At 46.1% G+C, this 26083-nt stretch overlaps 1 protein-coding gene across 2 annotated transcripts in view; it reads right to left on the bottom strand.

Annotated features, from left to right (window-relative positions):
* PPP2R2D (protein phosphatase 2 regulatory subunit Bdelta) overlaps positions 1 to 26083 on the bottom strand; it is a 189093-nt gene that overhangs the window by 8951 nt on the left and 154059 nt on the right. For both annotated transcript variants that reach the window (XM_030202971.1, XM_030202972.1), the window contains 3 exons: positions 21197 to 21361; positions 19043 to 19212; positions 18869 to 18960 (listed from right to left, as the gene is read on the bottom strand). In XM_030202971.1, the coding sequence (XP_030058831.1) occupies positions 18869 to 18960; positions 19043 to 19212; positions 21197 to 21361 (427 nt within the window). The remainder of the gene's footprint in view (positions 1 to 18868; positions 18961 to 19042; positions 19213 to 21196; positions 21362 to 26083) is intronic.

The following is a 26083-nucleotide window of genomic DNA, read 5'->3' as shown; positions in this document are numbered from 1 at the left end:
TCAGCAACGGATCAAATACTTATTTCCACCACTGTATCTGAGAGGGGCTATGGATTGATCAGCTATGATTAATGGAAAGAAAATTATCAGGTATGATACATAATTTTACCTTCCATATCATCATGCTGATCAATCCATAGACTGGTGGGATGTACCGAAGCAGTACTCACCCAGGGCGGGACATAGAAATCCCTGACCGCAACACTGAAGCTCCGAACCGGGCCTCCGCCCGAGCAGCCACAGTCAAGCGGTAATGCCTGGAGAAGGTATGGGCCGATGCCCAAGTTGCCGCCTTGCAAATCTCTTCCAAGGAGACGGACCCGGCCTCTGCCATCGAGGCCGCCTGAGCTCTAGTGGAGTGAGCCTTCAGCTAGATAGGCGGCACCTTCCCCGCGGCCACATAAGCCGCTGCAATGGCTTCCTTGACCCATCTTGCCACTGTAGGCTTAGCAGCCTGCAGACCCTTACGAGGACCTGCAAACAGGACAAACAGATGATCCGATTTCCGGAAATCATTGGTCACTTCCAAGTATCTGATGATGACTCGTCTCACATCCAGATATTTGAGAGCAGAGTATTCCTCTGGGTAGTCCTCCCTACGAAAGGAAGGGAGACAGAGCTGCTGATTCACATGGAAGCGAGAAACAATCTTGGGCAGGAAGGAAGGCACTGTGCGAATAGTCACTCCTGCCTCAGTGAACTGCAGAAAAGGCTCTCGACATGAGAGTGCCTGGAGCTCGGAAACTCTTCTGGCTGAAGTGATAGCCACCAAAAAGACTGCTTTCAACGTCAGGTCTTTCAGAGATGCCCTCGACAAGGGTTCAAAAGGCGGCTTCTGCAAGGCTCTTAGCACCAGGTTGAGATTCCACGCAGGCACCACTGAGCGCAGAGGAGGGCGCAGGTGATTAACTCCCTTGAGAAAGCGCACCACATCTGGCTGCGAAGCCAGGGAAACACCCTTCAGGCGGCCCCTGAAGCAAGCCAGAGCCGCTACCTGGACTTTAAGGGAACTGAGCGACAGGCCTTTCTCCAGACCTTCTTGCAGGAACGCCAACACTGAAGAAATTGGAGCAGTGAAGGGAGAAAGTGAGCCTGCTTCACACCACGCTGCAAAGATACGCCAAACCCTGGCGTAAGCAGTAGAAGTAGAGCGCTTCCTCGCTCTCAGCATAGTGGCGATGACCTTGTCTGAGAAGCCCTTCTTTCTCAGACGCTGCCGCTCAATAGCCAGGCCGTAAGACCAAAGGGGGAGGGATCCTCCATCACCACGGGACCCTGATGTAACAGGCCCTGCTCCACTGGCAGCCGCAGAGGATCGTCGACTGAGAGCCTGATCAAGTCCGCATACCAGGGACGTCTGGGCCAATCCGGACCCACCAGGATTATCCGGCCCGGATGCTTTGCCACACGGTCTAGCACCCTGCCCAACATGGGCCAGGGCGGGAACACATAGAGAAGCTCTTGTGTCGGCCACTGTTGGAGAAGAGCATCTACTCCCAGGGATCGAGGGTCCCGTCCTCTGCTGAAAAAGCGCGGCACTTGGCAATTGGCCGATGACGCCATCAGATCTAGGCTCGGCTGGCCCCAGCGCTTCGTGATGTCCAAGAACGCCTGAGCAGATAGCTGCCACTCTCCGGGCTCCAAGGTATGGCGACTGAGAAAGTCCGCCTTGACATTCATGACTCCGGCAATGTGGGCCGCTGACAGCTGTTCCAGGTTCGCTTCCGCCCACTGGCATAGATTCATGGCCTCCTTGGCTAGAGGGACGCTCTTGGTACCTCCCTGGCGGTTGACATAGGCCACAGCCGTGGCATTGTCCGACAGGACCCGTACTGGCTTCAACGCCAGTACCGGGATGAACTCCAAAAGCGCCAACCGAATGGCTCTGAGTTCCAGGAAGTTGATAGACCACTTTGCCTCTGCAGGAGACCAGAGCCCCTGCGCTGTCCTTCCCAAGCAGTGGGCTCCCCAGCCCGACAAAGAGGCGTCCGTCGTGACGACAATCCACTCCGGGGTCACCAGAGGCATTCCCGCAGACAACTTGTCTGTCTGCATCCACCAGCTCAGCGCCTTGCGCACTGCTGGGTCCAAGGGAAGGCGCACAGCATAATCCTCCGACATCGGAGTCCAGCGCTGCAGCAGAGTGTTGTAGTGGTCTCATATGAGCCCTGGCCCAGGGCACTACTTCCATCGTGGCCGTCATAGAGCCCAACAGCTGCACATAGTCCCAAGCCCGAAGAGGAGAGGCTACTAGGAACTGGTCCACCTGAGCCTGAAGTTTGACAATCCGATTGTCTGGCAGGAACACTCTGCCCACTTGGGTGTCGAATCGAACTCCCAGATACTCCAGGGACTGAGTCAGGCGTAGCTGGCTCTTCTCCCAGTTGATGATCCATCCCAGGGAGCTCAAAAGAGCAACTACCCGGTCCACAGCTTTGCCGCACTCTGCATAAGAGGGGGCTCGGATCAACCAGTCGTCCAGATAAGGATGGACTGTACTCCTTCCTTTCGCAGGAAGGCCGCGATGACCACCATTACTTTGGAAAAGGTCCGCGGAGCAGTAGCCAACCCGAAAGGGAGGGCTCTGAACTGGAAGTGTCTTCCCAGGACTGCAAAACGCAGAAAGCGTTGATGAGGAGGCCAGATGGGAATATGCAGGTACGCTTCCTTGATGTCCAAGGAAGCCAAGAACTCTCCTGCCTTCACTGCTGCTATAACAGAGCGGAGAGTCTCCATGCGAAAGTGCCGCACTTTCAAGGCCCGATTGACCCCTTTGAGGTCGAGGATAGGCCGGACAGAACCTCCTTTCTTTGGTACCACAAAGTAAATGGAGTAACGTCCCTTGCCAATCTGATTTTCTGGCACCGGAACGACCGCACCCAGGTGGATCAGGTTGTCCAAGGTCTGCTGCACTGCCACAGCTTTGACCGGAGACTTGCAGGGAGAGAGTACAAACCCGTCTCTTAAGGGTCGGCAGAACTCTAGCTTGTAGCCGTCTCTGATGACTTCCAGCACCCAAGCGTCTGAAGTTACTTTGGTCCACTCGCCCAGAAACGAGGACAGCCGTCCTCCAATCTGCACTGGGTCATGGACCAAGACCCCGTCATTGGGTACGAGACCCTGGGGGAGGACCGGAGGGCGCACCTCCGGGACGGCGGTCTCTGCGAAAGGAATGCTGCTTGGGGGAGAAGTTCCTTTTGAAGGAAGAGGGGGCAGAGGAGCCCGACTTGCCCGGGCGGTACCGACGGGCTTCTTGAAACCGTCCTCTGGAGATCCCGGGGCAAGCACTGGCCCGAGCCCTGACCTCTGGTAACCTCTTGCCCTTAGACGTGCCGAGATCGGTCACGATTTTGTCCAGCTCGACCCCAAAGAGCAGCTTGCCTTTAAAAGGCAACTTAGCCAGGCGGGACTTAGAGGCGTGGTCCGCAGACCAATGTTTCAGCCAAAGCCAGCGCCGCGCAGAGACTGTCTGAGCCATGCCTTTAGCCGAGGCTCTCAAGACATCATACAGTAAGTCTGCCAAATAAGCCAAGCTCGATTCCAGGGCCGGCCAGTCAGCCCTCAAGGAAGGATCCGAGGGGGAAGCCCGCTGCACCAACGTCAGGCACGCCCTGGCCACATAGGAGCCGCAAACTGAGGCCTGCAAACTTAAGGCAGCCGCCTCGAAGGACGACCTTAAAGCCGCTTCAATCTTCTGTCTTGGGCGTCCTTTAGTGCCGTGCCACCTTCCACCGGCAACGCCGTTTTCTTAGTCACCGCAGTGATTAAAGAATCCACGGTAGGCCAAACAAAGGCCTCACGTTCACTTTCAGGCAAATGATAGAGGCGGGACATAGCCCTAGCCACTTTGAGGCTCGCTTCCGGGGCCATCCCATTGAGCCGAAATTAAGGTGTGCATGGCATCATGCACGTGGAAGGTTCTAGGCGGGCGCTTCGTCCCCAGCATAATGGCGGAGCCAACAGGGGCTGAGGGAGAGACGTCCTCCGGAGAGGAAATCTTCAAAATGCTCATGGCCTGCATTAACAGGTTGGGCAAATCCTCTGAGCGAAAGATCCGTGCTGCAGAGGGGTCATCCGCTCCATCCGAGCGGGAATCCGTCTCCTCCAAGGAATCCCCAAAGGACCGTTGGGAGAACTCAGATACGCTGCCCTCATCTACATCAGAGGAAACAGCATCCTCTAAGGCCTGGGCATCCACCCGAGGGCGTTTACTTCCGGGGGCCTCAACCCCTTTATCGGACAAGGGAGAAGGGGCAGCGTTTTGCATAAGAAAGGCCTGATGCAGAAGCAAAATAAACTCGGGGGAGAAACCCCCCAGACTGTGCACTTCAGCAGCTTGTGCCACAGCCCTAGACGCACCCTCAACCGGCGCTCGCAAGAGCGGGGGAGAACCATGCTGCGCATCCAAGATGGCGTCCGGCGCGACACTCCACGAAGGAGCCGCGCGGGAAGAACGGCGCTTAACTTTAGCCGCTTTTTTGCCGTCGCCCAAATCAAGGGCGGCCATGGCATGAACGTCTCCCAGCTCAAGGGCGGCCCAAGAAGAAGCTGTCCGAGCAGAGTGGCCGGCCAAGATGGCGGAGGCGAGTAGCGGGGGATGGGCGTTTATGGCGGGGAAAACCGCCGCGACAGAGGAAGACCCGGGACACTGACCGGCCTCCAAACTGACACCCAACAAGGGCGAATCAGATTTTAAAACCCCCGCATCCCCGCTAGAAGTGCACACGCGGTCCGGGGAGCGATTCTTCGCGCCCTCGCCCTCCGACGCCATAGGCCACGTGGAGATCAATCGGGGAACCCCCTGCCCGCTACAAAAAGGTAAAAATTACCTGCTTCTCGCTCCGAGCTGTAACGACCTGGTGTCCCAGTGAGTAGCTGCAATAAACGTTTAAATAAACGTCGAAATAAACGCCCTTAAAGACGTTCAAAAATTTTTTTTTTTTTTAACGGAGCCAGCGGGAGGGGGGAGAAAAGGAGGGACCTGGCGCCACCAGGTTTGCACTTGCTCAAGAAGAGCCCTCAACCCCAGGCACTCAACAAAACCTAAAAATTAGGCTTGGAGGCCTAGCCAGAGCTGCTGCTGTGTGTGACCACCACCTGCTGAGATAGAGAACATACTGAGGAGTTTCCGACAGCACATGACCACATATAGGGAGGCAAAAGGATTGCTCTCTATCTCCACCTGCTGGTAGATGGACACAACCCACCAGTCTATGGATTGATCAGCATGATGATATGGAAAAAATCATATGAGTTTATAGCTTATGGAAGACAAAAAATGTCAGAAGAGAAACTGCTTGAATATTTAGTGAAATGATGAGTAAAAATAAACTTTTTATAAAAAGAAATTTGTTACATCACTTCTGTTAATTATTTGATAATTAACATTAAATATGTAGTAAATAACCATATGTGTGATTTTTTTTGTGCTATATACAGAAATGCAATACTAATACCGGCACTCAAAAATGATCAGTTTTTAAAAACTTGTTGCTCACACGAAAAAATATTTGCACGAACAAAGGCAGCTTAGAGGAAACATTGCTCCTGGGTAGTCACACTTCCTCATGATACTTTTAAGATCCACTGACCCAGAGGTAAACTAGACTAATCACCTCCTTGCTTGCTCCTGGAACTTCACCCCAAACGACAAGAGACTCCAGCAATAAACACTGGTTACTTACTCAAAGAGTCCCCTGAGTTGGCCAGGTATGGTTTTGACTGGGGGGGGGGGGGGGGGGGGGGGGGGGGGTGGGGGGGTAATCTGCATTCTGGGCGTGAGGTACATATATCAGACCCAAAGCTCAATGCTGTTCCGCCTGGCAGTGGCGTCAGTGCACCTAGTGATTCTCTGACTCTTGAAGGCATTGGTTTTCCTGATGCATAATGGTATCCATCGGTCCAGTAATGAACTAGAGGGTTGAGTAGAGGGTTCTGAGAGATAAACCCTCACTTTCCCCCTTCTTTTTCACCATCATGAAAAGTATGATCAGCGCCTCTCTATGCTGCAGCTGTCATCTTGACTCCTATTTCTTCATTCATATGACAAGGTGTAACCCACTTCTGGCAGCAATTTAAGACCGAGTGTAAATGTCATATGTGACCAATGCTCAAAAACATTTTCCAGGTCAGAATTTTGAGATGAGGCATCCAATGGTTCAAATGGTGGTTTCAATAGAGATTTAAAGATGATATTCAGGTTCAAGAGGTTGGACACAAAAAAGCCCTGTCATTAATCTCTTCCATCTGAAAGCAAAACATCATCTTGTGGATGGTTTCTATGCTGCCACCAAAATGTCCTGAATTGGTGAGGTAGATTCAAGGAGGAAGTGGCCTAGTACAGTGCTTCTCAACCTTTATTTCAGGGCACACTTTCAATCATCTTGCTTGATCCTCAGGGCATACCAGAGCAAATTTTACAAAATTGTCTTGTTTGCCAGTCATTGGCTACAGGCCACTTGATTGTGAAATGCCAGGTAAATGTACTTTACTAGAATGTACATATTAAAAAGCCTAAGACATAATTAAGGAGGTAGAGATTTAGAAGAAAAGAATGGGGGACCATGACAAGATATAATGTAAAATGCTTTTGGATGACCATGACTGGTCAGTGAACAGATGAAAAACAAGTAATCTGTTTGCAAACAGACAACACTTTACTCTCCAACTCACTTACTCCAAATAGGCAGCACTTTTTTTTCTCTCCTGGAAGCAGCCCCCTCCCCAACTCAGGCACAACATTTTTCCTCTTGTGCCCCTCCTCTGGAAGCACTTACCCTCAGGGGCAGCTCAAGGCAGTCTGTGATTTGAAGACTGAGATGATGCCCCAACCCCTACCAAGCTCCCAAAGGAAATGGCTTTCTGAAAACTCTGGTCAGGGTGGAGGGCGAGGAGATCCCCTCACTGAGAACACTGATCAGGCAGCTGCCCCCAAGAGAACAAGGCAACTCATATTCCCAAGCTATACACTTACACTTGATTAGAGAAAGAAAACAAAAAAGGTATCTTTGCCAACATGGCTATTACACTCAACAAAAATTCTTTAAGTTATGTAGCCTGGAACTCAAACATAAAAAAAAAAAAAAAAAAAACCTACCCTTCTCCCAAACACCTTCCTGAGTACATTCCATGACACATTTCTATATATTTCTGCCACATTTTCTTGGTCTTTGGCTGCATTTCTGTTGTGTTTCATTAGACATAATGTACATTGGAACAATGGATTTTTGAGCAACGGATACTGCCTTCCCCCCAATATAGTCTGTTGCTCCAAAGATTTACTGTATTATGAATTAATACAATCCCTACAAAAGTCACTCTTTTAGAACAAATCTACCATTCTAAAACAGCACCAGCAAGGACCTTCCAAGGAAAAGGTACCACTGTAAATACTGCAGTTATTCCAGAACGTTATTACATTTATTGAGAAAATTAAAAAAGCTAGATTCCTATAGATCCCTATACATACTAATATTAGGCTACCTGGCCTCAGACACATATGCACAACACAAATAGTCACTCTCAACATACAGAATAAAATGACCACAATCTAAAATTAGAAATATGTAGACAAAAATAATCTGAAATTCCAGGAAGCCACGTTCTTGCAGCACAGCAGCAGAGAAAGCAAAGATACTTGCCTGTAGCAGGTATTCTCTAAGGACAGCAGGCTGATTGTTCTCACATGTGGGTCGACGTCTGCGTCGGCCCAGGAATCGGCATTTTGCGAAATATAAACAAAGTTTTGCCAGAGTCTTCTGGCGCGCGTGCAGCGCGCACCACGCACGCGCAGACTTCCTGCCAGTCGCGTGAGCATGCCTCCTCAGCTTAATCAAAAAGCATAAAAACAAACAACTACAAAAGGGAGGTGGGTGGGTTTGTGAGAACAATCAGCCTACTGTCCTCGGAGAATACCTGCTACAGGTAAGTATCTTCGCTTTCTCCGAGGACAAGCAGGCTGCTTGTTCTCACAGCGAGGACATAACCAAGACTGACCTGAAACCATAAACAACTAACTGAGAGTGCAGCCTGGAACAGAACAAAAGTGGGTCTAGGGGGTTGGAGTTGTATTCTAAACCCCGAACAGATTCTGCAGCACTGACTGCCCAAACCGACTGTCGTGTCAGGTATCCTTCTGAAGGCAGTGGTGAGATTTGAATGTGTGGACTGATGACCACGTTGCAGCCTTGCGAATCTCCTCAATGGAGGCTGACTTTAAGCGAGCCACTGACGCAGCCATGGCTCTAACATTATGAGCCGTGACACAGCCCTCTAAAGACAGCCCAACTTGGGCATAAGTGAAGAAAATGCAATCTGCTAGTCAACTGGAGTTTGTGATTTTTCTGATGGCAATTCCCCTCCTGTTGGGATTGAAAGAAACAAACAACTGGGTGGACTGTCTGAAGGGTTTTGTCCACTCCAAGTAAAAGGCCAATGCTATCTTGCAGTCCAAGGTATGCAAACTGCTTTCGCCAGGGCGGGTATGAGGACAGGGAGAGAATGTTGGCAAGACAACTGACTGGTTCAAATGGAACTCCGATACCACCTTTGGCAGGAACTTAGGGTGCGTGCGGAGGACTACTCTGTTGTGATGAAATTTGATATAAGGTGCATGTACTACCAAGGCCTGAAGCTCACTGACCTTATGAGCTGAAGTAACAGCCACCAAGAAAATGATCTTCCAAGGTCAAGTACTTCAGATGGCAGGAATTCAGTGGCTCAAAAGGAGCTTTCATCAGCTGGGTGAGAACGACGTTGAGATCCAATGACACTGGTGCAGGTTTGATAGGGGGCTCTGACAAAAGCAAACCTCTCATGAAGTGAACAACTAAAGGCTGTCCAGAGATAGGCTTACTCTCTACACGGCGATAAGCACTAATCGCACTATGGTAAACTCATCAGAGTCTGGTCTCAAGACCAACTCCGTAAAAGTGCAGAAGGTATTCAAGCAGGGTCTGTGTAGGACAAGGAAGAGGATCTAGGGCCTTGCTGTCACATCAGACGGCAAACCTCCTCCATTTGACAGAGTAACACCGCTTCGTGGAATCTTTCCTGGAAGCAAGAAAGACTCGGGAGACACCCTCTGAAAGACCCAAAGAGGCAAATTCTAAGCTCTCAACTTCCAGGCCGTGAGAGCCCGAGACTGAAGGCTGGGATGTAGAAGCGACCCTTCGTTCTGGGTGATGAGGGTTGGAAAACATTCCAATCTCCACGGTTCCTCGGAGGACAACTCCAGAAGAGGGAACCAAATCAGACGCGGCCAGAAGGGAGCAATCAGAACCATGGTTCTGCAGTCTTGTTTGAGTTTCAGCAAAGTCTTCCCTACTAGAGATATGGGAGGATACACATACAGGAGGCCTGTTCCCCAATGCATGAGAAAGGCATCTGACGCTAGACTGTTGTGGGCCTGAAGCCTGGAACAGAACTGAGGGACCTTGTGATTGGATAGAGTGGCAAAAAGATCCACCGAGGGGGTGCCCCATGATCGGAAGATCTTGCGGGCTACGCCCATGTTCAGCGACCACTCGTGAGGTTGCATAATCCTGCTCAACCTGTCGGCCAGACTGTTGTTTACGCCTGCCAGGTATGTGGCTTGGAGAAACATGCCATGACAGTGTGCCCAAAGGCAAATTTATATGGCTTCCAGACACAGAGGGCGAGATCCGGTGCCCCCCTGCTTGTTGGTGTAATACACGGCAACCTGATTGTCTGCCTGAATCAATATGATTTGGTTGGACAGCCGGTCTCTGGAAGCCTTTAGAGCGTTCCAGATCACTCGCAATTCCAGAAGATTGATCTGAAGACTTTTTTCCTAAAAGGACCAGACTCATTGAGTGTGAAGCCCATCTACATGAGCTCCCCACCACAGGAGGGATGCATCCGTCTTCAGCACTTTTTTGTGGCTGAGGAATTTGGAATGGACGCCCCAAGATCAGATTGGATCGAATCGCCCACCACTGCAGAGGATTCTGGAAGTCGGTGGACAGTTGGATTACATCTTCTAGACTCACCGCAGCTTAATACCACTGGGAAGCTAGTGTCCACTGAGCTGATCTCATGTGTAGATGTGCCATGGGAGTCACGTGAACTGTGGAGGCTATGTGCCCCAGAAGTCTCAACATCTGCCGAGCCATGATCCATTGAGACGCTCGAACTATGGACACCAGGGACAGGAGGTTGTCTGCCCTTGTCTCGGGAAGATAAGCTTGAACTGTTTTTGTGTTCAACAGGGCTCCAATGAATTCCAACTTTTGCACTGGAGATGGGACTTGGGGTAATTGACTACGAACCCCAGTAGTTCAAGCACCTGAATAGCCATTCGCATGGACTGCTGAGCGCCTGCCTTCGAGGTGCTCTTCACCAGCCAATCATCAAGATAAGGGAACACATGCACTCCCAGTCTGCGTAGTGATGCTGCAACTACCGCCAGGCACTTTGTGAATACTCTGGGCGCAGACGCCAGACCAAAAGGTAGCACACAGTACTGAAAGTGCTGAGTTCCCAGCCGAAATCGAAGATACTTCCTGTGAGCTGGAAGGATCGAGATATGTGTGTAAGCATCCTTTAAGTCCAGAGAGCATAGCCAATCGTTCTCTTGAATCATGGGAAGAAGGGTGTCCAGGGAAACCATCCTGAACTTTTCTCAAACTAGAAATTTGTTCAGGATCCTTAGGTCTAGGATGGGACGCAGCCCCCCGTTTTCTTCTGCACAAGGAAGAACCTGGAATAGAATCCCAGCCTTTCTTCCACTGGTGGAACGGGTTCGACCGCACCGGCCTTTCGAAGGGCGGAGAGTTCCTCTGCAAGTACCCGCTTGTGCTGGGAACTGTAAGATTGAGCTCCCGGTGGACAATTTGGAGGTTTGGATTCCAGATTATGAGTGTATCCTAGCCAGACTATTTGAAGAACCCACCGGTCGGAGGTTATAAGAGGCCACCGTTGGTGAAAAAATATCAACCTCCCTCCAACCGGTAAGTCATCCGGTAAGGACACTTTTATTGAGGCTATGCTTAACTGGAGCCAGTCAAAAGCCCGTCCCTTGCTTTTGCTGGGGAGCAGTATGGCCCTTAGTTGCATGCTGTTGATGAGAACGAGTGCGCTGGGGTTGAGCCTGGGCAGGCTGCCGAGAAGCAGGAGTGTACCTACACCTAGAATAGGAATAGGGAGCACTCCTCCTCCCGCCAAAAAACCTCCTAGATGATGAGGCAGTAGAAGACGACGTCCGGTGGGAGAGAGATTCCATAGCATCATTATGCTTCTTGATCTGATCAAATAGATCCTCTACTTTTTCACCAAAAAGATTATCCCGCCGGCAAGGAACATCTGCCATTCGCTGCTGGACAGAATGATCCAGGTCAGAGACACGCAGCCATGAGAGTCTGCGCATCACTATACCTTGAGCAGCAACTCTGGATGCCACGTCAAAAGTACCCCTGACCAGGAACTTTCGACATGCCTTCTGCTACCTGACCACCTGGCGAAAAGGCTCGGCCAGCTCTGTAGGGAGTGCATCAACCAAGCCCAACAGTTGCCGTATCGAGTCCCGCAAGTGCATGCTCGTGAACAGCTGGTAAGACTGGATCTTGGCGGTGAGCATAGCGGCCTGGTACGTCTTTCCTCCCAAAAGAGTCAAGCGTTCTAGCCTCTCTGCCTGGGGGCGCAGAAGCATAGTCTCTAGTACTCCTGGCTCTCTTGAGGGCAGAGTCCACCACCATGGAATTGTGGGGTAACTGAGACTTCATCAACCCAGGTTCATCACGGATCTGATACTAGGATTCAGCTTTTTTCGGGACCACAGGGCCAGACAGAGGGGCTGACCAATTTCGCATAAGGACTTCCTTCAGTACCTTATGCAAAGGAACTGTCACAGCTTCTTTAGGTGGAGAAGAATAATCCAGGACCTCGAGCATTTCAGTCCTGGGCTCATCTTCAACTTCCACAGGGAAGGGAATAGCCGTAGCCATTTCACGGACAAAAAAGGAAAAGGACAGACTCTCCAGTGGAGACAGTCTCCTTTCTGGCGGAGGGGAAGGATCAGAGGGAATCCCAAAGGACTCATCAGAAGAGAAGTACCTGGGATCCTCTTCTGACTCCCACGAACGCTCCTGCTCATTATCAGATAGAACCTGAGTTAAGGTGCTTCGACACTGAACCTGCCTCGAAACTATGTCCTCTATGGCGATGTTGAGAGGCCGATGCCCAGTCTGACTACGGCGAAGCTCCCTCCACCAACGTCGAAGGGGAGTCGACCTGGGTGACAGCTGACGTGGATGCCACAAGCGGCATCGCGGTCGGGGACCTCACCGCAGGCGAAGGGCCAGACACCGCTGCAGCAGCAGGTACAGAAGGCACAAGCAACCCCGAAATAGAAGCTGACTATTGTAGCAGCCCTTCCAGAAGTTATGGAAACAAGGCCCGGATGCGCTCGTCGAGAGCCGCCACCGGAGAAAGCTGCGGGGTCTTTGGGACAGGCGGTGTCAGAATCCGTGGAGGCTCGGGAGCAGGTACCAAGCTACTGGGAGACTGATGCATCGGCACCTCCTGTATCGAGGGGGAGCGATCCTCTCAGCGCCGACGCTTCTCAGGTGCTGACTTCTCTCAACGCCTCGGAGCTCCCGGTACCGTGTGTCGAAGGAAAACGATGATGGTGTTTTTTCGCCTTCGCTCCACGCCAGTCATCGAGACTCCTCGGTACCAATGAGGAAAACGTGGAATCCTCACACGTCTCCTCGGGGCTTGGTCCGACGAAGGCCGTTCCTGGGGGGGCCTGCATAACAGGAGGCCTCAGAGCAGGTGGAGACCCACTTGACGCCTCACTGTTCCCAGCAGCCATTACCCTTCTTCCCGACGTCAATGCTCCTGTCAATGTTGACGCCGACGCCCCCGGTACCGATGTCGAAGGACCGGACTGAGCCCCAAAATGTTTTCCTCGCTGGGCTTCTCGAGATGCTTGGGTTGTTTCTTCATACGAAGACACAGAGTACAAGCGGCTGGGCTATGGTCGGGCCCAAGGCACTGGATACACCAGGCGTGGGTATCGGTACCTGAGATAGTTCGGTTGCACCGCATACAATGCTTGAAACCACTGGGTGTCTGATGACATGGAAGGAAAAAACGGCTTCGGCGAAATCAAACAACGCGACTGTGCCTTTGAAAAGAAAAAAGGGGCGCAAAAGAAGGGAAAGAACTCGGCCGCGTCGAAAAAGAAAGAAAACTTATAAAAAGGGACTAAATTCAAGAAAAATACGGGAAGAATTTTTTTTTTTTTTTAAAGAATGACGAGAAAATAAAAGAAAACTAAACGAACTAGCCGTCAAAGACTCTGTTTCCTGGGCCAAAAACGAAGAGAAGAATTGAAACGCTGTCTCTCCGCCACGGACAAGAAAAAACTGAGGAGGCACGCTCACGCGATGGGTGGGAAGTCATCTGCACATGCGCGGTGTGCGCTGCACTCGCGCCACAAGACTCTGGCAAAACTTTGTTTATATTTTGCTTGCAAAATGCCGATTCCTGGGCCGACATGGTCGTCGACCCACATGTGAGAACAAGCAACCTGCTTGTCCTCAGAGAAATAGAAATATGCATTTCCATCTATACAGTACAAAAAATAAATATAGCAGTGTCAATTCCCAAAACTGATATTCTAATCACTAAATGGAAAATATTAAATTATTTTTCTACCTTTGTCTGGTGATTTTATTTTTCTGATCATATTGATCCCAATTTCTGGTTCTTTTCTCTATCCGCTCAGCTTGCTGTCCAGGGCCTTCTGTCCATTTGCCATGTCTTTTCTCTCCATCTTTCTTCCGCTACATTTATCTCTGACATTGATCTTTCAAGCTCAGCTTTCCTCCCTTTTTCTGCTCTCAATCGAATCATAATTCATCCTTCCTCTTCACCATCTTTTTACTGCTGCTAGGTATAGGTTTCTCCATCCATGTTTATCACTCCCCCATGTACAGCAGTAAGGTTCAGGGATTCACCGAGCCCCACTGAATCAGCCACAGTACCCAAGAATGAGAACAAACTACTTTCAACCACAGTAATTTGGACCAAGCAAGGCATCTGGCTGCCACTCCGAGGGCAAGCACAGGTCTTGCCTTTGCATTTTCCCATATCCAGAGACACGCTGGCTAGCAACTAAGAGGAACTCAACTCCATGTGTCCTCTCCCAATGCCATCTTGGTTCCTCCCCAACTGCACCTGAAGATAAATTTTTTAAATATAGAGAAAATTCACACATGAAATCCAAGCATACAACTTGTAAGGAAACAGAGTACAATTAAAAAAAAAAATAGAGTAAATTTATCTTTCATTAAGAAAAAAAAAAAAAAAAAAAAAAGAATGTCATAGTTCTAATAGTACTTAAAATTTTGGGATATAGCTTTAAGAACATATTCTTAAACCAGTCCTCAGGACCAATCTGGTTTTCAGGATAGCCGGTAGGAATGTGAAGTTTAATTTTTATTTATTTCTCAGATTTTATATCTTGCCTTCCAAAAGAGTACTGAAAGCAAGTTACAATAAGATTCCACAAGTCATTAATAAATAGTATTAAATACAAAATTAAAAGACAATAAAATAAACCCTGGTTATCTTGGAGATCAGCCAAATACTCGACAAAAAGCCAAGTCTTCTAAAACTCAAGTAATACATTTCCAGATATAAGTCCAAAAGAATGTCATTCAAGACTTCTGTTGAGTTCCTCTTAGTTGCTAGCTAGCGTGTCTCTGGATACGGGAAAATGCAAAGGCAAGACCTGTGCTTGCCCTCTGAGTGGCAGCCAAATGCCTTGCTTGGTTCAAATTACTGTGGTTGAAAGTAGTTTGTTCTCATTTTTGGGTACTGTGGCTGATTCAGTGGGGCTCGGTGAATCCCTGAACCTTACTGCTGTACATGGGGGAGTGATAAACATGTATGGGGAAACCTGTACGAGTGGAGGAGTGGCCTAGTGGTTAGGGTGGTGGACTTTAGTCCTGGGGAACTGAGGAACTGAGTTCGATTCCCACTTCAGGCACAGGCAGCTCCTTGTGACTCTGGGCAAGTCACTTAACCCTCCATTGCCCCATGTAAGCCACATTGAGCCTGCCATGAGTGGGAAAGCGCAGGGTACAAATGTAACAAAAAAACAACAACAAATAAATCATTCCTCTCTGTATTAAAGCTTACAAGGGGCAGAACAGGATTACAAAGGAACAAAGAAAAAAAAAATCTAAATTAAGACAAACAAAAGGTGTGCTGGACCTTACACCCAATCCATACTTTTAAAGGTAGACCTCCACTGAAGCTCATGAATACCCCTCTTTCTAGGAGAGAGCAAAGGAGCTTTTATCAGACAAAAAAAAGTTAATTGTGATGGCTCAATAAAACACCACTACACGTTTAAAAGGAAACTTCAAATGCAGCGAGTCCCAATTCATAAAACTTTGGGCCTAAGAAGCAAGAATTGCCTGTGTCTTGCATGTGGCTCTAGCCACATCTTGGAAAACACAAAACAATTCCTGTATGCGTCAAAGAACTTCCATAACAAATTTCAATCCACTCCATCACCAAATGTTGTGAATAAAGTACCGGCCTGAAAATGTCAAAGTATTTCCAGTTGATATATTTAAATTATAAAATAATTCTAGTGAATCAGGTGCATAATTTTCTTCAGGAGACGACATCCCAGTTGAATGAGTATAACATGCTCACACTACAGTTGGAAATATTTCAATACCTCCATCAAATATCTAGCCAGGTCAACCACCCCTAGTATCACCTTTAGTTGTTGCTTAGAGGCCTCTTATCTAATAACCAATGGGGAAAAGAGGTTGTCTTCACTCCTCCAGACTAAACATGACACCCAAGGCCTGGGGAGACTACAGGGCTCCCTTCTCCAAAAAACTTCCAACTCCCCAATCGGAGCCTGTCCGGAATTAAGCTCTGACAGCCATCGCCAGAGTCACCACTCAGTCAATACTCTTCCCCATTGTTGAAGGGGATAAGAATTAAAAAGAAATAAACACGGTAAATGCAGAGCTCACAGAGCTAGCAGCACTGCATCCACTATCCGGATTTCAAGAGTATCATTGTGCTGTTTGATCAAATAGCCTCTTGCACTATATCTTCAAAGGAATGTTCTCCTTGATATGTCAGTCAACTTTTTCTGCACAGGATTTTGTAGACTTTTCCCCATTCTAGACCTCTCAGGATTTTGTAGACCTCTATCATATCCATCCTCAGCTGTCTCTTTTCCAAGCTAAAGAGCCCTAACCTATTAAGCCTTTCATCACTTGAGAGGAGTTCTATCCCTTTAATCATTTTGGTTGTCCTTCTTCAAACCTTTTCTAATTCACTATAATGTTTTTGAGATACGACCAGATTTGCACACAGTACTCAAGGAAAGATTGCATCATAGACCAATAAAGAGGCATTATAATATTCTGTATCTTATTTTCTATTCCTTTCCTAATAATTTGTAGCATTTTGCTTGCTCTTTTGGCTGCTGCCACACAATGAACAGAAAATTACGTTTTGTTCACAATGACACCTAGATCTTTTTATTGGGTGGTGACTATGATTTGGATTATTCTTCTCAATGTGTATCACTTTGCATTTGTCCATATTAAATTTCATCTCCCATTTGGATGCCCATTATTCCAATTCCCTATGGTCCTCCTGTAATTTCTTACAATTTGCATGCAATTTTACAACTTTGAACAGTTTTGTGTCACCGGCAGATTTAATCATCTCACTCATCTTTCCCATTTCCAGATCATTTGTAGATATGCTAAATAGCATCAGTCCCAGTAAAGATCTCTAAGGCACTCCACTATTCACCTTCCTCATTGAGAGAAATCGCCATTCAACCCTACCCTCTGTTTTGGAGTAGCCTAGTGATTACTGCAGCGAGTTTGATCCTGGTGAACTGGGTTTGATTCCTACTGTAGCTCCTTGTGACACTGGGCAAGTCACTTAACCCTCAATTGTCCCAGGTACAAAAATAATTACCTGTATATAATATATAAACCGCTTTGACTGTTTAACAAGAGAAAGACGGTATATGAAGCCCCATTCCCTTTCTCTCTTTTAATCAGTTCCTAATCCACAACGGAACATTGCCTTCTATCTCAGAAATCAGATTATCTTTAGCTACATGTCTATTCACACCTTCAAAGAGATGAAGCAAATTGGTCAGGCAAGATTTCCCTTGGCTGAATCTATGCTGTGTTTTGATTGTTGAGGGTCCTGGCCCAGCCCCAACATTAGTAAGCATATGTCCATGGAGCAAGGGACACTGGGCGAGGTGAGTTGTTGGTGATGGCTACCACCAGTCTTCTTTGAGTGGAGGGGTCTGGTATCCCCACAGTCCACTATCCACCTTATAATTGAAAGAGAAAAACGCCTAGATTTCGACCCAAATCGGGAGATAGACGTTTATCTCACAAAAACAAATAAATCGGTATAATGGAAAGCCGATTTTGGACGTTTTCAACTGCACTCCATCACGGAAGCGTACAAAGTTGACGGGGGCGTGTCGGAGGCGTGGCAAAGGTAGAACTGGGGCGTGGTTATCGGCCGAGGAGAGATGGGCGCCTTTCGCCGATAATGGAAAAAAAGTATGCGTTTGTAGCTAGAATTTAGGGCACTTTTCCTGGACCCTGTTTTTTCACGAATAAGGCCCCAAAAAGTGCCCTAAATGACCAGATTACCCCCAGAGGGAATCGGGGATGACCTCCCCTGACTCCCCCAGTGGTCACTAACCCCCTCCCACCACAAAAAATGATGTTTCACAACTTTTTATTTTCACCCTCAAATGTCATACCCAGCTCCCTGGCAGCAGTATGCAGGTCCCTGGAGCAGTTGTTAGGGGGTGCAGTGGAATTCAGGCAGGTGGACCCAGGCCCATCCCCCCCCTAACTGTTACAATTGTGCTGCTTAATGCTTAGTCGTCCAACCCCCCAAACCCACTGTACCCACATGTAGGTGCCCCCCTTCACCCCTTAGGGCTATAGTAATGGTGTAGACTTGTGGGCAGTGGGTTTTGAGGGGGATTTGGGGGGCTCAACACACAAGGGAAGGGTGCTATGCACCTGGGAGCTCTTTTACCTTTTTTTTTGTTTTTGTAAAAGTGCCCCCTAGGGTGCCCGGTTGGTGTCCTGGCATGTGAGGGGGACCAGTGCACTACGAATCCTGGCCCCTCCCACGAACAAATGCCTTGGATTTATTCGTTTTTGAGCTGGGCGCTTTCATTTTCCATTATCGCTGAAAAACAAAAATGCCCAGCTCACAAATTTTTGAATAAAACATGGACGTCTATTTTTTTCGAAAATACGGTTCGGTTCGCCCCTTCACGGACCCGTTCTTGGAGATAAACGCCCATGGAGATAGATGTTTTCGTTCAATTATGCCCCTCTATGGCTCCCAATTCCTACATGCCTGTCCTGTGTGCCTGTCCAGCCACTAAGTGCAAAATACATGTGTGCATAGATGGACAGATGGCTCAAACCTTGTGCTATCACCTGTTGCGAAATGCACCTAAAACAAAACCAAAAGCAAATCATGGCTCTTGTTAAAATTATGAGCCAAAGTGATAAAATACATTAAAAAGCATTTGGGTTTATTTTCATGATCCTGCTCACTGTTACCTGAGCTACCTAATTAATGAGGTCCGCATTGACTTTAGGGAAGAACATATAGCCTTGACTATTTATAAGTAGCCTAAATAAAGCACATAAAACTGAAGCCCAATTACTACTTGCTTGAAATTAAAGTTTTGATTCATGTTTCTTTAAAAGGAGTATAATATAAAATGACTGCCAGTAAGATAAGGAGGGAAGCATAATTAACTAATCTACTCCTGGATGAAATTACATGGTATACTTACCTATCAGGTCCATTCCAGCAGCATTCAAACTTGTCAAAGATGCAATCATTTTCATACAAAGAACAAAGTTTACTTCGAAGATACTCATGGACCTGGAAATATTCACAGGAAAATTAACAGCATAACCTTCATCAAAACAAATCTGTATTCAAAACAAAGCACACAAAAGCTTACCTGATACGTTTCTACAGGCCTGTTTTCCATATTGAGATCCCATACTTTCACCGACAGGTAGTCTCTAGTCATCATATATCGACCACTATGACTGAATTTTACATCAGATATTGAGGAAATGATTTCTGAAAAGAATGATCTGCTGCTGGGATCTTCAGGTTCTTCAAAAACTAAAAATAAAAATATTAACTTATTTGAACCACAATTTTCACAGTTATTCCATTTAGGTTTACAGCAACAGAAAAACCAGGGATTTAAGTATCCCTAACAGAATCCAATTCTCTATTATTTACAAAATTATAATACCACCGCTCTCTTTTATAACCAGTTGGCTTCCAGTTGTTCTGATAAAGCTGATGCTGAGCATTCGAGCTATTCCCTTATGACATAGTAGGAATGCCTACTAAGTGAAAAAAATTAATTAAACAAATCTAAGCTCCCAATTAAGTTTTCTGGATACTTAATAAAATGAATTACATTTAAATACCAGAAGAAAATCACATGCATTCTCTTACAACTACAGATGGGCAAATATTTTTAAAAAAGCTTTGCGGAAGCAATTAGAGAAACCCATAATTTTTTGAAGGTTCACTCAATGAGATGTAAAATAAATGACCATGAAATACAAACAGAACCATGGAAAGCCACAAAATTCACTACCCTGATTTTTCTGGTTTATGTCTCTACTGAGATTTTTCTGGTAGATGCACTCTACTGAAGCTTAAATCTAACCAGTTCAAATTCAGTATCAGATAGTTTATACATTCCTAACTTATACCTACAGAATTCACATATTTGCAAAATGTTCGTATAAATTAATGGTATAGAAACACAAAGTGTAGTCAGAAAACCACAATAAGAAAAAACAAAACCTGGATTTTTAGGTATTGAATTGTGAATTTAGCCATTTTAATTAGCAAGCACAGACCTAATTATTTTTCATTCAGTCAATTTTTGAGATAAACATTTCCCCCGGATTCTATATAGCACGACTTAAGATGCATGTGCAAATCCAGTCGTATTCTGGACTGATGTGCACAACTTAGTTAAGCCAATCAGCGCCGATAATTGCCATTTAACAAGCAATTATTGACACTAATTGCTTGCAAATTTTAATGTGCATAGCTGAAAGGGAGATTGGCCACGGCATTTCTAAAATCTATGCGCGTTATTATAGAATACACCTAGATCGCACCTAGTTTAGTTGCGGGCATTTACACCAAGTTTTACTTGATGTAAATGCCCACGACCAAATTTAGTTGCATGGACAGCAGCTCGGCGTATTCCATAAAACATGCCTAAATCTAAGCATACTTTACAGAATACACCTAGGTGTATTTTTTTTTTTTTTAGGTGTGATATATAGAATCTAGCCCTTCATGCTAATGTATCATTTAAAACTTAGAAATATAAACATGGAGAACCTTGTCATTATAAAATTTTCTAAACTGGTATGACATAGCTAAGTAATAATAATAATAAGTAACAATTCTATGCTCTCATACAGCATACAAACCTACCTGCAAATTAAACTGATAGTGCCAACTCATTCTTTTTTCTTCTTTGGAGAAGGCATACTTTACAAAACAGATGTTATTTTTATGGAAACAGGTACATTTTTTTTTTAAACAGGCTGACTATCAATGAATCCTATACCTTATGGCTGAAAAAGAAAACTTTCCTCACCTATGAGGGGCTGCGTGGCTCAGTGCATTAATACACTGGCCTGTCACCTCTGGGAACTGGCTTCAAATCCAGCACAGATCAATGTGAACAAAATTCATTCCGATAGCTGTAAAAGGTCACAAATGAAATGGGTTCTGGTAGCCTCAGCCCAGTTCCTAATGCACAAAGGTAGATGTCAATAATCTGCCCTGAACTGGCACTGGTTAATCAGACACCTTTGAAAAGCCTTAAGACTGAGTCTGGACAGAAGATGGGTCCTAGTTATGCCCAACACACTTGCTCTCTCACCTGCCAAATGATATTAACGTGTGAAGGCTTAGAATATGATAAAGTGCTCTATTTTATGAAACTACAACCCACCATTATACCTCTCAAGTTCAACAAGCAGAACCTTTCATTTTTCATGGGCATGAAATTAAGCAAATATACCTAAAGTACACTCACAAAATCCATTATCACACCACTTACATTTTGAATGTCTATCACAGAGGGCCGAATCACGCATGTCACAAAGTCTTATAGTTCCTTTGCTGCTACTGTAGACAAACACATTACACTGATGCGGATGGAACTCTGCTGCAGTGATTACTTCCGTCAATTCTTCCATGTTTGCTGGCTTAATATCTACAATGTCTGAAAGTAGTTTGTCAAGGCAAATAAAACTGAAAATATCAGGTTTCACAAGTGCAAACAGTTGAGTTTCATACACCAATGAAAACACACAAAACAGAAATTGTTATGAGGCATACCATTTCAAAAATTACAATGAAAATCCACAGTAAGCACAGTCTAATCTGCATGCATGTGCCCACTATTTTTTCGTACTTTGCATAAGGTATCATGGTGGCCGAAGTTTTGAATGGGTAAATGCTAGTGAATTTCATCAATTACATTTTCTTCACTTTTACTCAATAGCAAGCTGTGTGTGTTTTGTTTCTTCCTTTTTGTCACTCAAAATTCTATATATTTCTTATACCCCTTTGGGTAATTCTTCTTCTGCCCTCATCCATCATTCTTCCAGCTTCTCACTGACTGTCTTACAGTTATTCCAAACGCACTAAGGGCTTCTTTTACTAAACCTAGCGATTCCCAGTGCAAAAAGTGAGAGGGAGCACATTCAATTCATACAGGCTTCCTCTTATTTGCTTAGTAGGGAATCACCAGTGTGGCTTTGTAACAGAAGCCCTAAATTCTACTATGTGGCTTCCACTGTAATGGCTATCATTTTGCAGAATTGTGAAAGTCATTACAGTAGAAGCCACATAGTAAAGTTTTTATATGTACGCATTTTACCTTAGAAATAAGAGATAAATGGTATGTTGTAATATGTCTGTACAACAAATGCAATATTTCTAAAAACATATACTTTTACTTCTTTTGTGATATGACTGTTACTTAAGGTCACACAGGACTGGGTGGATATAGACTAACCATAAGGGGCCTGTTTATTAAAGTATGGCCAAAGTTTGTAGTTACTGAACAGTAGTTGGGAAATTAATTCACAGTGAGCACAAAGCCTGTGCAGTAACTATTAGGGGCATTGCCTGTATTGCTTATGCAGTTAGACATTTACCACACATTAAATGCAAAGCCAACAGCATGTCTGCAGCCATACTATCAGCAAAGCACTAAAGTGATAATTCTGTATGTGGTTGCCTCCATTTAGGCACCCCAAGGGGGTACTGGCAGAACACAGCTTGGATGATATACTGGCATTCAGTATTCTAAACATTTCTGCGCATATGTTTATAGAACGGTCCATTAAGAAGCTAGTACAAAGTATCATCAGGGGGTCGAAGCTGCCATTTTGATCACAAGCTGAGGCAGGAGTTACTGGGAATTGCTCCTAATTCCTGCTAGGATTTGTGGTAAGAACTGGGGAATGGGGTGTTGGGGGAGGAGGTGGTGATGACAGAATATTTGGAAAGGTGTTGGGGAGGTGTTACAGCTGCCTCTTTTTTTGAGACGACACAAGCACATCCATGCTACCTACAGCAGTGATAGTGTATGGTAACTTATCATGCACTAACTGCAATGTGATGTCCATGCTCATAAACCTCTACCATTTTCTTGCCCCTGCCACAGCAAGCAGTAAGCATTTGAATTAAGGTGCTAGCAGTAGATAAGGGTTTTAAAGAATTTTTTAAATTGTGCTGTATGATATAACTGTTTAAGATTATTTGCCTCAATTAGGTTGTACTCTGCTCTGTATTTGTGCTTGAAAGAGAAGCATATAAGCACTATTATTAATTTTTTTCAAATTACCATGCCAATTAGCATGTGGTAAGTGAAGTGTAGCCATGTGGTAATTATCACCATGTGCTAATGGTAACTCCTTATCACCTTAGAAAAAAGCCTTTAGTTCAACATTTATGGCTCTGTTCTGTAATCAAGACTACAATGTAAATATTTTGGCACACCAAATTAACAGAGAGAAAATGTGGGCAGATAAAGATCATTTTGCTCATCTGTGCCTGCCTACCATGTTGCTACAATTCTAACTGTGTCTATGATCATCTCCTTCCTTTCTCTTTTGGTCTGTCTCAAGTATGTTTGAATTATCAATGCTTTGGCTCCTACCACCGTAGGAGGTCTGTTACAGATGTCTACCACTCTTTCATTAAAATAAATTTTCCTGCACACATTTTGAGGCTCTCTGCTTTCATCATCATATGGGGGAAATATCACAGCCTACAAAATTGCAAAGCACATGGACACTTTGGACATATTTGCAAGTATTTTTCAAACAAAAACTACAGGTAGTTTTCTTAAAAAAAAAAAAAAAAGTGCTAGCATAAGGTTATCTGCATACAATTCACCTTCTATTTGTTCAGCTGGCTGGGAGGATGTGATACCCAAAGTCTCTTTCCAATTTGAAGACTCCTAATAGTATTTAATTCTTGAATTTCTACAACTAAAACTCATTATTTTACCTCAGCTCACGCAGAACCTGTGCCTATGTAATGCATACCCACCCCCTCAACCCCACCCCCAAATCTGCCTGTTGCCATCTGTGAGGAGCACTGCACATGTTGTCAAAAATAATAATGTGTGACGCCACAAAGGCCCATCACCTGAACCCTGTTTTTGGAATTCACTGGGACCTAGAGTTGATCCGGCATCAGTACAAGCATGTCCTGTGTGAGGACCCTGCTTTAACCTGGAAAATGTGGGAGTGCCTCAGGGCCTGATATAAGTACCATAGATGTAACACCCCCTATTGTGGCTCTGTCCCCGATTAAGGCCCGAGTATGCAGCTACCCCTATATTTACTAGAATGTGTTGCAGCCAACCCCCAACCTATGAGATGACATGGAAAGTAAAGGGGGAGGAGGGGAAACCCTTTGGTCTGCATCTTCCAACAACCAAAAGTGCCCAGTGTGCCACACACACTTACCTAGCACATTGCAGCTGCCATGGCAGGGGAAATAAGAGTCACCCTAAATACCTACAGTGAGAATCAAACCCACATCCCCTACGTTCAGGGCACACAGCACTAATTTCTTACACCAAACATGCATCTGACAAAGGAGTGTTCAAGGAGGACAGTACGCTGACCTCAAAGGGCCATCACAGCATCAGTTTCCCCCCAAATGGATGTTCGCTCATGCCCCCTAACCTGGTCACTGGATATACCATTGTCTGCTCTAAAGGTCGGTATGCTGCCCTTTGAGACATCCCTGAAGGCCCAAGCTGGAGGTCCCTGAACTATCCACATGGCCCCTAACCCCTGTTATGGAAACTCCCACCTATGAGTGTACATAATCCCATCCCCCTTGGGCATCTCCAAAGTATGGGCATGAGTCATGGGGTGATGTGTAGACACCATCATCAGTGAGGGCCTTAAAACAGCTAGCATCAGTACTCCACTTTCCCTATGCAGGCAAGGACATGAAGTCGGATGGAGAGTCTGAAACCAGAAGCAAGAGGGTGAATCAGTGGCAGCTCATAGGAGGACACTGTGGGAGAGCAAGAGCACCCAGAGGACACCAGCTGGGAGCTGCCTGCAGTGGATGAAGAGCAGGAGCAATCAGTGATGCAATCTACCCCCTTCCCTGAGGCATTTGCAGGTGGTCCAACAGAGGTAGAGGAAGCTGATGAGGAGCCACGGTCAGCCCCCTAGGGGACTCGGTTGCCACAGATGGCAGGTGCTGTGGCTAGCTAACAAACTGCTGACACAGAATTTGCAGCTGGCGGACTACCAGCAGCAGAAACTGCAGCTGCTGCAGGAGGGGAGTTTGAAACCCAGGTATAATGCAGCAGGAGAGCCAGGAGGCAATCCAGAATATCTGGCAGCAGCTTCTGGGGATTCGGTGGGATCTCCACGATTAAATGACGGCCTTCTCAAGCACACTGCCGACAGCAAGCACCCAAGCCTCCACCTGGAACCAGTGAGGACACCAATCCTGCACCAACACCCTCCACACCAGCTGCAAATTCCACCAGTGGCCACATAGCCCAGTAAAGCTTCATTGTACCTGCCTCAGCTGTCGAGCCACAACCAACCTCAAAACGTCCAGGGATGGGGACCCACAGCATCCCAGGCCAGTGGGACAACTGAGAAGCCAGGTTCTACAGGGCCAGCACATGCTCCCTTGCTGAATGCTGGGTCCAGCAACTGATCTGACACCTGGCCAATCAGGTGGCCTGATTTTCAGGGTGCAGCAGATGCAACAGATGGAGTGATGACGTGGTTAAAGACAAGAATAGATGCAGACAGAATTGCCTGTAAAAATTGTGTTTTCAATTATAAACACCTCATTTGTAATGCTAAACAGTCACACTATTCTCATAAAACAGCAGCTGGATTAAATAATTCAAAGATCCAGCTGACAATTTCATTCAATTTACTCCCTCTGCTAATGAGCTAGCTTTATTCTTTGAGAAAAAGATTAGACATTAGGTCTTCATATTCTCTAACGGAACCGACTGACTGTGTTGAAACTTTTAAATTTTATTCCGACAATGTGATTAAAGTTGATCAATATTGAACCAATTTTAATATGGTTACATGACATCAATTAAAACAGACTATTATTTCTTCTAGTCAAAGTTATTGTGAATTGAATCCATGTCCTGCTTCAATTATGAAACATCTTCAATGGAAAATATTCTTTGGCTACTGAATCAAATTTATGCTACATTAGGGTTATTACCCACTCAGTATTAGTTCCATAGTTGTTCTTCCTATAATAAAAGAGAGATCAAAAACACCCTCTCATTGCTCAAATTACAGGCCTATTGCCAATATCCCTTTAATGGCTAAAATCATGGAATTTATTGCACGAAACAGCTTCAAGACTATCTGGATTCTTTTGCTATTTTAGACACCTATCAGTCTGGATTTAGAAAATA

The sequence above is a fragment of the Microcaecilia unicolor genome, chromosome 5 (assembly GCF_901765095.1).
Source record: "Microcaecilia unicolor chromosome 5, aMicUni1.1, whole genome shotgun sequence".
Classification (NCBI taxonomy): Eukaryota; Metazoa; Chordata; class Amphibia; order Gymnophiona; family Siphonopidae; genus Microcaecilia; species Microcaecilia unicolor.
Note: the sequence above shows the minus strand (reverse complement) of the source record. Positions and strands in the feature narration are given on the sequence as shown.